The sequence below is a fragment of the Triturus cristatus genome, chromosome 3_1 (assembly GCF_964204655.1).
Source record: "Triturus cristatus chromosome 3_1, aTriCri1.1, whole genome shotgun sequence".
Lineage (NCBI taxonomy): Eukaryota > Metazoa > Chordata > Amphibia > Caudata > Salamandridae > Triturus > Triturus cristatus.
The window spans coordinates 430,187,070-430,200,799 of NC_140583.1; the positions used below are offsets into that span (position 1 = coordinate 430,187,070).

The window sequence follows — 13,730 nt, forward strand, 5'->3', positions numbered from 1 at the left end:
ACTACTTTGTTTGTGTAAGCGCTCATTGTGAAACAGAAAAATGCTATAAATGGCTGAAGTGGGCTGGCCCATTGCCCCATGCTGCATGCTGCATTTTGTAATGAACAGAAGAACATTGTGAATGACACAGCAAAAGACTAATTGATAAAGAGGGCTAGCTGGAGACCCCTGTTATGTTTCTATATACAATCGTAGTAAAATCATAAAGTCTTGACTGTGACCAGTCCTAATGAAAAATCTTCAATCAGATTACACATACGAGAAAGAAGGTTTTCAATTTCCTCAGCCCAACTGCTCTCAACTACAAGCACTTGTGTTGTCCAGTACAGACACAAATAATAAAAATAAGGTCATACTTCTGTTGATAAGATCATCATAGCCCATAACGAGCGTTTAATAAAAGAATAAACTGTGGCTACTAGAAAGAAAGCATAGCTCATAATTAGGAGTGTTTCACAGATGTCAATAAAAGAAACATACCAGTTGGTAATGGCTCCGCTGCCTGCAAAGAGAAAACACTATTTTAACAGGCATACATTTATCATTTTCATCGTAATAAGATATGTGGGCAGCTAAAACAAATATTGTAAGTACAAAAAAAAAAGAAACTATATTTTAACCATTTTGTGACACTTAAAATCCTTTTGATCGACAGCTTAGCTGAACTGCGGTTTTCGTGCCAAACCCCTGCCTGTAAAGAACATGCTTCTAGCAATGTTTATTAGGACAAGTTTATACTTGCTTCAGTGACCACACTCCAAACAGCGTTAAGCGCGCTGCGGTCGTCAAGGATATTTCAGTTTACAGGAGAAGCTATTTACTCAATGTAAGCTTTACAGAAACCCTCCCGTAAGCAAAGTCTGCAATGTATCAAAAACATGAATTGCGTCTTCAGCTTAAGGATAGAATTGAATTGAATTTCCCACTAAGAACAAAGAGTACATCTCTCAATCAGGAAGCAGTACAGGTCTCACCATCAATAACATGGTGCAGAGGCATCCACCCCCTGAAAAGACAGGCAGAAGACAGTCAAAAATCAACAAACGCCATCCACCTATACAAGTAACCTGATTCTGCCTATGAAACACTTTGTGAGCGCAACCAATATCAACAACCACTTTGATATTCACTCCGACCTTCCCTTATGCTAACTTCACAGCACACCTGCTGGCCTCAAAGCAGACTTGGAGACAAAGAAACACACCCTGCCGACCCAAAGTTTAACACTACCACCTCAATCCACCCCTGGACATTATGCCCAATCCCATGAATACAATGAAAACACACTTCTCTCCATTCTCTCTACACAATGTTTTTAATTTGCAGTCTCCCCAAGAAACATACGATTCTTCTTTGATAGCCTCTACCTCATCCTGAATTCACTGCATCCCACTACAACTAACTTTTATCCTTATTACGGATAGCCTTATGACAATAATTCATTTGCAGGAAATCCTCCTCGTGCACTACCCTTCAGCAACTCTTCATCACCCATTGTAATTGTACTTGTATAGAGGATACTACCTCATACGAGGCGTCAAACCGCCTTTCGGCGAGTAGCCCAAAATGATTAGTGGTAGAATAGTACAGGGAAATAGGAGTTAATTTGAGCGTGGACATGCATGTCTGTAAGTTGGATTGAATAGGCTAATGGAGGGATAGAAGAGGGAAAAGTCTAGAAAGTGTTATTTGGAAGATCATAGTAGTAAGATGAGGTTTGGGATGAGTAAAAGGAGATATGGAGGAGGGAAGAGTCTCTAGAAAGGGATTAGGGAGATCATAATAGTAAAATGAGGTTTGGGATGAGTCAAAGGAGCGATACATGAAGAAATAATTTAGAATGGTTGGTTTGGAAGATCAAAGTAGTATAATTCGGATTGGGGGGAGCCAAGGAGGGAAGAGTCTAGAAAGGTTATTTTGGAGATCACAGTAGCAGATGAGGTTTGGGATGAGTCAGAGTGGAAGTAGAGGATATCTTGAGAGAGGTATAGGGTGAAACAAAGTAGTGCATTGGAGAGAGGCAAAGCCTTTAATTTGTTTTTTTTCCCTTCTAAAGTAGGAGTAAAATAATAAACACATACATACATACCCAACTACATTGAATGGGTATACATGTATAAGAAAGATCATTAATCGAGATGCCAAGTTGTATTGTATAAACTTTCAAGAGCTTCTGTACTTGAAGCTAATGTGTATATTCTTATACTATTTTCTTTTTATTTTAATGTTGTCTTTTCATCAATATTGCAATAGTTAAGAACTTGTAAATACAACAGTTAGTATAATATTTACAAATAGATATATAAAACAGAGACCCATAAGCATCGATTCAAATAACTTATAAGAAAGTTGCGCAGGGACTTGTAAACATGTTAAGCATATGGTTATATATTAATTACAAACACATTCACATACAAATTTAACCATAAGTAACATATACATTTGTTAAGCAGACCTAAAGAATATCCAATCCTACTTTATTTCAGTCCTTGGAACATAAAAGAGTATCCACAAACACAGACAGTTATAAAAAGATATTAAAAAGCTAAAACACAGATAAAACAGAAAATAACATTACAGTAACAGATAAAAAGTCAGTGTTAAATCTGTTGCGGAGGCCTAAAAAAGCCTTTTGCGCCCACCACATAAAACTTAAAACATGGAATACAGCATAAACAATTTGCATTTGAGTGTTGTATTTTAGGAGCCTAAATGCTTCTTCACAGTGTTGTGTACCTAGGTTCCTGCACAATTGTACCAACCATCTTTGTCAAATTTTTGATATCCAAGACAAAAGAAAAATACGTGGAGTTCGGTCTCCTCTCCCCTATTGCATGCTGGGCACCCAAGGGCAGAAATGCTGGACCATTGATTAGTACATGCACGCAGAGGGAGAGAGCCGTGCCTGAAAGGTACATACAATTTCCTAGCTTGAGCCGGCTGTATTTCATCTAAGCAAAGCTCTAGATTGTAGGTATCCTTTATTTCCAAGAATTCAACTGTTAAAGAACCAGTGGCAGAGTTTTCATGGAGTTGATGTGTACAAACCAGGCCAATTGGGGCGGGTTGTGCAAGCGGGGTTGGAGACCATATAGTTTGTCTTTTGTATATTGATCTCCAGCCCCCTATTACTACAAAATTCACAGAACCTGTCAAGGATTCTTTGGATGCCCATCGGAGATTTGGAAAGCAGAAAGGTGTATCTGCAAACATCATTGCTGGGATTAACTTGTACGCTAACATGGGGGCATCTATATCCTTCAGTCCGCTCAGCGCACCAGTCAGTCCATTGATGTAAATGCAGAACAGGGTAGGGGCAAGCATACAACCCTGTCTAACTCCTCTGTTAAATGGGATAGGTGGAGTGAGTGCCCCTTGCTTCCCATACCTAATTTGGGCGTAATTGCCTTCATGCAGTCTTCTAAACATGTTCAAAAGATAATGTGGGATTCCAAGGTCGCTCAATACCAGCCAGAGGGCATCTCTAGGGACCATATAAAAGGCACTTTTGAGATCCACAAAAACCAAATAGAGACTACCAACTTCCAAGAGCACTGTTTTCCAGTAGAGGAGATTTAGCCTAAAAGATTGGTCGATTTTGGAGGTTTTGTCCCTGAGAGTAGCTTGTGGGGGACTCATGAACTTATGTTCCTCTAAGCATGTCTGTAGACGATCCAGTAGGATCCTGGCAAAAACTGGTCCAAGGAGGTAACCCAGTATCCCTCTGAGGGGGTGGCGGATTCAGCTTTCGCCTGGAGGAGGGGGGTACACCCCAAGTCGCCACTAGCTGCAGGAGGAGGAAGACGCACCTGTTGTAGGGTCCAACGTCACCTGGTGAAGGTTGCTCACTCACGGACAGCGGAGGCGGCTGGTCTGCATCTATGCCACCGAAGAAAGGGACAGGCACATTTTCACCCCCACTGAGAAAAGACAGGCACTGGAACCAGAGGGAAGATACAGCCACCTGGACGCTCACTAAAGACGATCTAATGGCCTCTTAGGGAGTTCAAGGCTGAACTCCGCTCTGAAATCAAATTGGATATTAAGTCTTCTATGGAACAACTCAAAGCAAATCTATTCGAGCACATGTCTGCTCTCCAACAGGACGTAGACTCTATAGGTACTAGAGTGCTGGAGGTGGAGTCCCAGGCACAGGAACTGGACAAATGAGTAACGGCCACGCAGGACAAGGTGCAAGACCGTTACACGCAATTACAGTTGGCCCTGCTAAAGACAGAGGACTTGGAAAGCAGATCAAGAACAGAACATCCGAATCCAAGATCTAGAGGAGGGAGTGGAGGGACCAGACTTGGAGGCCTTTATTGAAGGCCTCCTTGAGGAAATCTTGGAGCTGCGCCAGTTGAAAATCAAGTTCGAAAGGGCACCCCAAGTAGGAAATCAACCGGCGGGGGAACGTCGTCGCACTCGCGACATTCTTGTCAAGCTTCACTCCTTTAAAGTAAAGGAAGCAATATTGCAATCAGCCAGGAAAAAGGCAGAGATCTCCCCGGTGCGGGCTATTTCAAGATCTGACGCCTTCTATGCTACTGCCGAGACAACTGTTCAGGCCCTTCACCACGAAGCTGAGAACAGAGAATGTTAAATACAGATGGACATATCCCTTTGATCTGGTCTTTGAGCTCAACAATAAAGTGCATCACAACACAGAACTAGAGGAAGGCCTGAGCGTTTTGGGACTCACACCCCTCTACCTGCCCCCCCATTGCAGAGGAGTGCACCAATGGAATATGGAATTTTGAGGGGGAAAGAAGTAGTAAGTCCTCCCAATGGAACACAAGCTCCAAAAGGTAGACACTCCAAAGATTAGCATGTCGTCTGTGGCGGGGATGGAGCTATGGGAGCCCAGCAGACGGGGCTTGCTACAGACAAGAGACTAGGCAGGGAGAGAGAATCAACCAGGAAAGATAGGATGAGCTACGGTACTAGTAAGCTACAGCTCTCACTCTAGACCGCAGGCGGTCTATGATACGTTTTGGCTACCTACATTCTATACGAGAGGCAGCCGAGGATGCAGACACTGGTCAAGGCACCCACCAACACGAACCCAACCTTCAAGGACGTTTTGACTGGGGGCCCGCGGACCGTCTGGCGCTGGTTATTTTTAAACAGTTGTTTTCAATGTTTGGGAAGGGTTTAAGGGGGGCTGGTGGTGGTCATATATAGGCAAGAGTCTTGCAGCGTCACTGGTCCACAGAGGACATCCGGGAGTCTTGGGGCCCTTTGATATCTCCATGACAGAAGAGATAGGAGGGAGAGAGGAGCTAACACTACGAGGTCCAATAGCAGGGGGGAGGTAAAGGCTAGAGCCATGTCGATTTCCATAGATCCATAGAATGTGAAAGGGTTGAACTCGCCGCTCAAGAGTCATAAAATTTGTAAGTACCTGGTAGATGACCACTTCGAGGGAGCGGCACTCTAAGAAACGCACCTAAAGCGCTCGGAAGAGCTCCGGCTGCGCCATAAAAGCTACTCACTAATCTATAGGTCATTGGCTGTCACAAAACAGAGGGGAGTGGCTTTATCATTTCACAACTCCACAAAATTCCAACCAGAAGCCATAAAATCAGAGGGAGGGCAGGATCATTATGGTGATGGGGAAACAGAGTGGTCGATTATGCATGTTCATTTCGGCGAATGCCCCCAACACAGGGCAACCAGCATTCCTGTCCTCCCTGCTCAATATAATAGGCGGATTTGCCGACGGCCCAACAGTCCTAATGGGGGATTTTAATCTCACATGCCACACAAAATAGATAGCATCCACCCCCACAGTACCGCCCCAAGCAGCTTCCCTAAAGGGATCAAACAGTCTCTACATACTTTTGGGATTATAGACGCATGTAGACTTCTCTACCCAACTACCAAAGATTATACATTCTCACGTACACCAAACGTATTCACAGCTTGATTATATTTTTATAACCAAATTCTACTGGGGTCCCTTCAGGGGGCAAAAATCCTTCCGCTTACTATATCCAATCACAGCCTCATCACGATCTGCTTAGCAAGGGGTAGCGCCGCACCCAAGTCGTCAAGATGGTATTTCCCCGTCTCCCTGACGAGAGAGAACGTGTTAAGAGACGAATTACGGGGGCCATGAAAGAATTTTTTCAAATAAACCGCCCACAGGATACATCTCCTCTGAATAACTAGGACACATTTAAAGAGGTTCTGCGAGGTAAATGCCTGGAGCTCAATGATATATTAAATAAACAGAGAGGTAAAGAGAGGGAGGCCCTCGAGGTGGAACTGGAGAGAATTGAAAAGGAACATAAAAAGACCCTCTCGCAGCCATTGGAACGTAAATTGAGCACCTTAAAAGGGAAAATCACAGCGATCTACTCACACCCTCTTGCAGCTACACCAAATCTCATACGCACAGGGGAACAAGGTGGGACCTCACCTAGATAGACAGATGCGGGGAAAAAAGGGAGAAGGAAAACAGAGGGATATGCGATAGAGAGGGCAATATAAAACATTCAGACACAGACAAGGCTAACTTATTTGGGACGTTTTACAAAGAGCTTTATACCAGTGAACCCACCGACACAGCAGCACAACACCAATACCTACAATCAATGGAGCTGCCGCAGGTCTCCCAGGCCTGGAATGATATACTTAACGCACCCATAGTGAGAAAGTCGTTCTGGGAGAGGAGCGGAAGTACCTGCTGAAGTGTTACCATGTGAAAATGGTCCGAATGTATGTATGTGTTTAGAGGCCGGAGATCAAGAATAGGTCGTAGAGTCTCGTCTCTTTTTGGTATCAGAAAATATAGGGAATAGACCCCTACATTTTGCAGATTGGCGGGAACTTGTTCTATTGCATGTTTTTGTAGGAGGGAGATTACCTCCCGTTTCAGTAATGTTGAATGTTCTTGTGACATTGGGCGTTGCCTGGGTGGAATGTGTCAGGGGGGGGGGGGGGTTGATGTCAATTCTAGGCAGTACCCTGAGCGACTAATTTGGGTCACCCATTTGTCTGAGGTGATGGTCTCCCAGACCTGAAGGAAATTTTGTAGCCTGCCCCCGACCAGAGTGGGATGGTCTGGAGGGAGCGGGGGGGGGGGGGGGGGGGGGGGGGGGGGAGGGGGGAGGGGGGGGTGGAGCATTGGGTAGGCGGTGTGGCAGAGCGGGCGGTATTGGTTTTGCCTCTGCCTTTGTTATTGCCCCTATAGCCGCCTCTTTGATAACCCCTTGTGAAGGTGGATTGAGCAGGGGATTTGTAGGAAGTGGACGCACTATCTGAGGAGTAGCCTCTAGCCGTACCCCGAAAGGAAGATTGGCGAAAGGAGCACCTAGGAGGGTGTGACTGCAGGGCTCCCATAGATTTTGCCGTATCAGTGTCCTTCTTCATTTTCTCGAGGGCCTCATCTACCTTTGGGCCGAATAGGTGTTCTTGGTCAAAGGGATGATTTAGGTTGGAGGCCTGTACCTCAGGTTTGAAGCCTGATACTCTCAGCCAAGCATGGCGACGGAGGAGGACGCTAGTGTTAATGGCCCTGGAGGCTGTGTCTGCTGCGTCTAAGGCACAGCGTATGGAGGTGTTAGTTATAGTCTTACCCTCTTGAATTAATTCATTGGCCCTATTTTTGTATTTTTCTGGGAGATGGTGCATGATGGTTTCTAATTCATCATAATGCGCTCTATCGTATCTGGCCAATAGCGCTTTAGTGTTGGCGATACGCCATATCTTGGCTGCCTGTGACGCAGTGCGCTTTCCTGACGCGTCCAGTAGCTTTGACTCTTTGTCAGGTGGTGGTGCTTCGCCTGACGCCTGGGAGTTTGACCTCTTCCGTGCAGTGGAAACCACTAGGGAATCCAGTGGCGCTGGCCCTTTGATATAGGCAGGATCTGTGGGGGCAGCTTTGTACTTTTTCTCTATGCGTGGGTTAATGACACTAGCCCTGACTGGGTCCTTAAAAACCTCTGGCGCATGTTTTATCACCCCCTTGAGCATAGGTAGTATGGAGGTAGACCTATGTGCGGTATCAAAGGTGTCGAGGAGGAAATCCTCCTCTACTGGGTCAGTGTGTAGCTCTACCCCGTGATAATGTGCCGCCCTCTGAAGCAGGTGGTGGAAACCTAATGAGTCTTCCGGTGGAAATGGCCTGGAAGGGTAAAGGTCATCTTGTGGGACGTCTGGATTATTATAGTTGTCCCATGGGTCTGGGGATCCTGTAGGGGTGGGGTCTTGGGGCACATCCCCTGGATCGTAATATGGGTCCCCCTGATCATCGTCTGGAGACGTGGTCGGGGAGCGATGAGGTGGGGGTGGAGAAGGCGGAGGTGGAGAGGGTGGAGGAGGTGGATGTGGGGAAGGCATTCTGAAAGGGGAGGTAGCAGAGTCCTTCCTCTTTGGAGGTGGAGGCGGAGCTGGTTTGTCCAAATGTCTTTTTAGAAGAGAGTGCCAAATGTCCAGTTTTTGGATCCTTGGTAAGAGTCTTTTGCAAGGGATCCGGTGTAAACAGTTCCTGTGACAATGTTTGTTCCGTCGGCGCCGAAGGTTTCGGGGACGATCACTTTAGGCTTGTCCGTGCCGTGCTTAGCACTGGGCTTGGGAACCACCGATTTCTTGGTCGGCGCAGAGGTGGGCTTCGGCGTAGAAGTGTCGGTGCCGAGGGCCTTATGGGGTTTGGTTGGTACCGAAAGGCTGGGTTTCGACACCGAGGACTTTGGTGCGGAGCTCGGTGTCGAGGTAGAGGCCGGTCTCTTTTTCTGTGCCGAAGTGTGTTTCTCAGCACCGCTGGTAGGCTGGCTTGAGCCCGAGCCACCGGAAGGCTTATTTGGCTTCTTCACCGGGCACGAAGGTGGGGTGTTTGAAGCAGTGTCTCTGGTCTTGCCTAGGCCCGGAGGCGAAGGTGTGACCGAAGCCTTTTTGGGTGTCAGCGCGGGTGCGGGAAGGGGTATAGTACTCACGACCCTCCGTTGGGCGGCTTTGTAATATAGATTAAAATCAGGCAGAGCCCCTCCCCCTTCATTCTTCGTGCGTCTTAAGGTGTGGAAGGGAAGACGGGCCCGTCTTCCCTTCCACACCTTAAGACGCACGAAGAATGAAGGGGGAGGGGCTCTGCCTGATTTTAATCTATATTACAAAGCCGCCCAACGGAGGATTTGGGCAAAATGGTAGAAGGGGGAATCAGATAAGCACTGGTTGCACATGAACAGGGCGATAGTGGGGAGAACAACTTGGGACGTGGTTTGAAAGCCTAAGAAAGACAGACTCGCAAACGCCTACATCAGCACGCCTACACAGACCACCCTTAAGGTATGGGACGAGCTGTCCAGAGGTTTGGGGTGGACTACATTCCAGTCACCCTATAATCCAATTCATTACAATCCGAACTTTCCCTCCACGCTACGCTAAGGTTCGTTTGACGCTTGGAAGGAGGGAGGCTCCCTGATGCTCTCAGACCTATTCCATAATCATGACATTCACCATTGAAAATTGCCCAAGGGACTTTCATGTATCCCCTAGCAAGCACTTCCACTACAATCAACTTAAACACTGGGCCCTACAGCCACTAATTAGGGAGGCAGCAACACGGGAACGAACACCAAATGTGGACATGTCTAGGGGGTGCCAAAATCGCAATTGCGGCGGCGGCACCAGTGCTGTTCCAATGCCACTCACGCCCCTGGAAGTTACTCATCATGGAAAGGATGGCAGATATTTTCAGTGATGATTACAAATATTTGGAATACAAATGGGGCCTCTCTAGTCGCATATCTCACACCGGGCCTCCTCTTGGCAGTCTGCCCACCCTCATTACGGGCAATGCACTTATTCCAGTTCTAGGGCAGAGGATCCCCTTTTATGGACCCGACCCCAACCCCGGGGCTCCACAACGCACTTTCAGAATCACACACCAGGTTAAGTGACAAGTGCGCGCACCACTCAGCTACCACCACCATTGCTTTTACGTGGTTTATAGGGGGTGGGTTGAGGATGGGGTAGGGACAGTTGAGTGGGGGTTATAATTCTACGACCTACGATGCCTAAAGCACAGGAATAGTACAGTTGGCTTGTAACTAGTACTAGGCTAACGACAATGGTTCCCTCATGTGAAAAATCTGTACCTTCATTAGCTTGTTTAACAATTGTAGGGAGTGTTATTTTCTCTTTATTGTAATGCCACCCTGCATACTGCTTAGGTTTAATAAAAATAATTTTGACAAAACAAGTAATCTTCCCAGGAGTGTCAGATCTGGATCGGCAGTTACAGGCTCTTAGAAAGGGTTTTAGGGTGAACAATTTGATCTGGAGAGCCAGCGGTGTCCAGGCCCTGATTGTAAAGTTACGCTCTGGGATGGCCCAGAGCTCGTCCACTTCTGTGGTTGGTGTGTCATTAAGATCTTTCATTGGCTCAAATTGACAATTAAAATCACCCCCTAGGAATACCAGAACATTTTTGGGGAGTCCAAAGTTTAGGCCGGCTAGTTGGTCTAAAATCGGGAATTCTTGGTAAATCCTCACAGGCCTAGAATAAACATGGACTAGGATTAATTTGATGAAAAAGTAAGCATGATACACTGGATATCATCAGAAGGGGACTCTACTTGAGTGGCCATGCAACCTAGATGAGAACCTACCCAGATGCATAACGCTCCATTGGGTCTACCCCTTTCCTGTGAAATGGCAGGTATTTTAAAAGTTGCAAACCCACACGGGAGGTCTCCTCTGTTGCCTGTGTTTTCTGGAACATGCATATATCAAATCGGTCTGCAAAATCCCCCAAATCGGGACAGCTCAGTTTCTTCCTGAGGCCTGCTACATTCCAGGATAATATCATCAGTTTGTTTATTACATTTTGTTCGACTAAACTGCCACCCTGGGTTTTAAGCTCCAATGATTCGTCTATCTCAGACAGCACACTGCAGCACCTGCTCGTGATACCGGCAGAAGCTTCAGGTGTTACAATAGGAGTTTCTGATGCTCCTGGGGTGTAGAATTGAGCATAGGGATGTATGGAGCGGGGTGGACTTTTTCCGGTAACAATGTGTTAGACTTGGAGCTTAAAATTTCTGGTGAACCTGAAAAATGTGTGAGGGAATCAGTAGAGCTAAAATGGACATTCACAGGGTTATCACTGGGCGTCTGGCTTATGGGCCTAGGCTCTTTGGCATTCACAACCATAACCCTTGAGGTCTCTCTTGTTAGTGGTATCTTAATTTCCCTTCCAGCCCTGTGCAGGACAACCGATTCGAGTCACAAACTCGGCCATGAGCCCCTCCCATTTAAAGTCCTTGGATGGATGGATTGCAGGTCGGGATTAGATTTTGGTACGAGTCAATCAAATTTTTCCAGGACCCGAAATCGGTTTGCCACAGGCAGATTAAATCATTTTTTTTTTATTTTTAAAGCTTTTTATTAACATAGCTCATAGGACCATTCAATGACAGATAATATCCAAGAAGCATGACAGGGAAAAACATTGCATTTAACCAATGAAGACATGTGAGGACACTAGTGGGATACCCCATTATTGTAGTTACACCCCCGACTCTCCCTCCAATTTTCTGTATTATGACCAAGGCCCCCAAACTTTCCTGCATTTCTTGATACAGCCCCTACTCTTGTATATAGTCTGTTCAGCCCTTTGGTACCAATCAAGGTCTTGCCTCCACTGTTCCCATTGTGGAGGTGCCTGTGACCCCCCATCCCTTGGCAATATTTCTTTTCGCTACCCCTGCTGCCAATGCTAGCCAGATCTCCACATATCTGGACCAGTCAGTGTCACCTTTAATCATGAGCAACATCCACTTAGGCTCCATCGGGACCGTGTCCCTCACTACAGCAGACATAGTGTCTGTGACCCTGGTCCAGAAGGGAATTCTCTTAGGCCACTCCCATAGTATGTGATAAAAGGAGCCCTCCCCTTGACAACCCCTCACGCAGAGGGCCGACTGACTCCTACCCCAAGTGTAGAGGTGTGTGCGAGGATAGTATATGCGATGTAGGATCTTTAACTGCACCAACCTGAACCTTGAACGGACTGCTATTTCACGCGGACTCTGTATGACGTCTTGCCAGTCGTCATCGTCTATGGTGCCAATGTCCCGGGCCCATGCCGCCCATAGCGCCACCAGAGGGTCAAGCAGATTGTTTATGAGCTTGTGGTAAATGGTGGATGTGGGCATTTTCTAGAATGGGGTTTAAGAGCAGTCTATCTTCCATGGGGGAGTATTCCGGGAGTGATGCGTCGCTGCTTATGTGTGAACGTAGGGTGTGCATGAGACGTATGTAGTGGTAGTGCTGTGAGTCGTGAAGGTCATATTCCTTCTAAAGATACGCGAAGGATCGGGGGGGCAGTCCCCTTCCAAACGTCACCCAAGTATTCAATGCCTATTAGCTTCCACCCCCTGAAGCCTGTCAAGTGTGTCACTTCTCTCAGTTGATCTCCGAGTTACAGAGGGGTTCTGCCAGTCAGCGTATCTGTCCATCCCAGGAACTTGTTTGCCTCTCTCCAACACTGAACAACCACCCTCGTGTGCGCAGGCCACTCCTTTCGTGTTCTCCGGGCATAGAGAAGGGGCTCGTAGTTTCCCCCAGGCATGATCATTCTATCGACTCTGTAGGCAGGTTCAGAACCGTCCGTGTATACCCAGTCATTGACTACTTGGAGCTGTGAGGCCCAATAGTACAGTTTAATGTCTGGAAGCGCCAGTCCACCATCATATACCCTTCTAGTAGGCTTGGGCAGCGCTATCCTCGGGTTGCCCCCATCCCACAGCAACGTCCGTAGCACCTGCGATATTCGTGTAAATACACCTGGAGGGATAGGATACGGTGTATTCTGTAGGATGTATAAGAGCCACAGCAGCGCGAGCATCTTAAATAATGCCGCCCGGCCCATAAGGGAGAGAGGCAGAGATCGCCAGTGGCTCACGTCGGCCCCGAGGCGAGCCATTTGGGGCTACAAGTTACTATCAAAGAATTCCTCCTGGTCCCTCGTGACGTAGATCCCCAAGTACTTGAAACCGACAGTCGCCACGGAAGCAGGACACCTAGTAGGGATCCGAGGGGGAGGGCCAGACAGTGGGAAGATCACTGACTTCCCCCAATTAATTGTGTAACCAGAGTAACTGACGAATAACTCCGAGGTGTAGCACCTGCTCTATCGAGTGGTACGGTCTTGCCATATAGAGCACAATATCATCGGCGTATAAGGAAATACGCTCCTCCCACTCGTCAGGGAGTGCCAAGCCCCAAAACGATCTGTCCCTCCTGATCCAGTGAGCCAACGGCGACAGGGCAAAAAGGAGGGGGGACAGGGGGCAGCCCTGCCTGGTGCCCCTCCTAAGAGGGAAAACCCTGGACACAGCACCATTGACCCTCACCGGGGCCGTAGGTTGCTCATAGAGCAGGCGCAACCAACTACAGAAGATCGGGCCAAAGCCCAGTTTCTGGAGCACCATGAACCGGTAGGGCCATTCAATGCTAGCGAACGCCATAGAGTCATCTAACGCCATCAAAGCCGTCTGAGTGGACCCCACGTCTTCGGTCATGTAGAGTACACCATACAAGCGTCTCAAGTTGTGGCGAATGCTCCTACGGGGCATAAATCCTGATTGGTCAACACGTACCAAGTCAGGAATAACAGTCACCAATCTGTCCACTAGAGCCTTGGTCAGAAGTTTGGCCTCAGCATTGATGAGCGAGATAGGGCGATAGGAGGAGCATTGGTCCACCGGCTTCCCTGCTTTATG

General features: G+C 47.3%; 1 protein-coding gene across 5 annotated transcripts in view; it reads right to left on the reverse strand.

Moving 5' to 3' along the window:
- SECISBP2L (SECIS binding protein 2 like) overlaps window positions 1–13,730 on the reverse strand; it is a 600,623-nt gene that overhangs the window by 434,579 nt on the left and 152,314 nt on the right. For all 5 annotated transcript variants that reach the window (XM_085644219.1, XM_085644216.1, XM_085644220.1 and 2 more), the window contains exon 6: window positions 481–502. In XM_085644219.1, coding sequence (XP_085500345.1) covers window positions 481–502 — 22 coding nt within the window. The remainder of the gene's footprint in view (window positions 1–480; window positions 503–13,730) is intronic.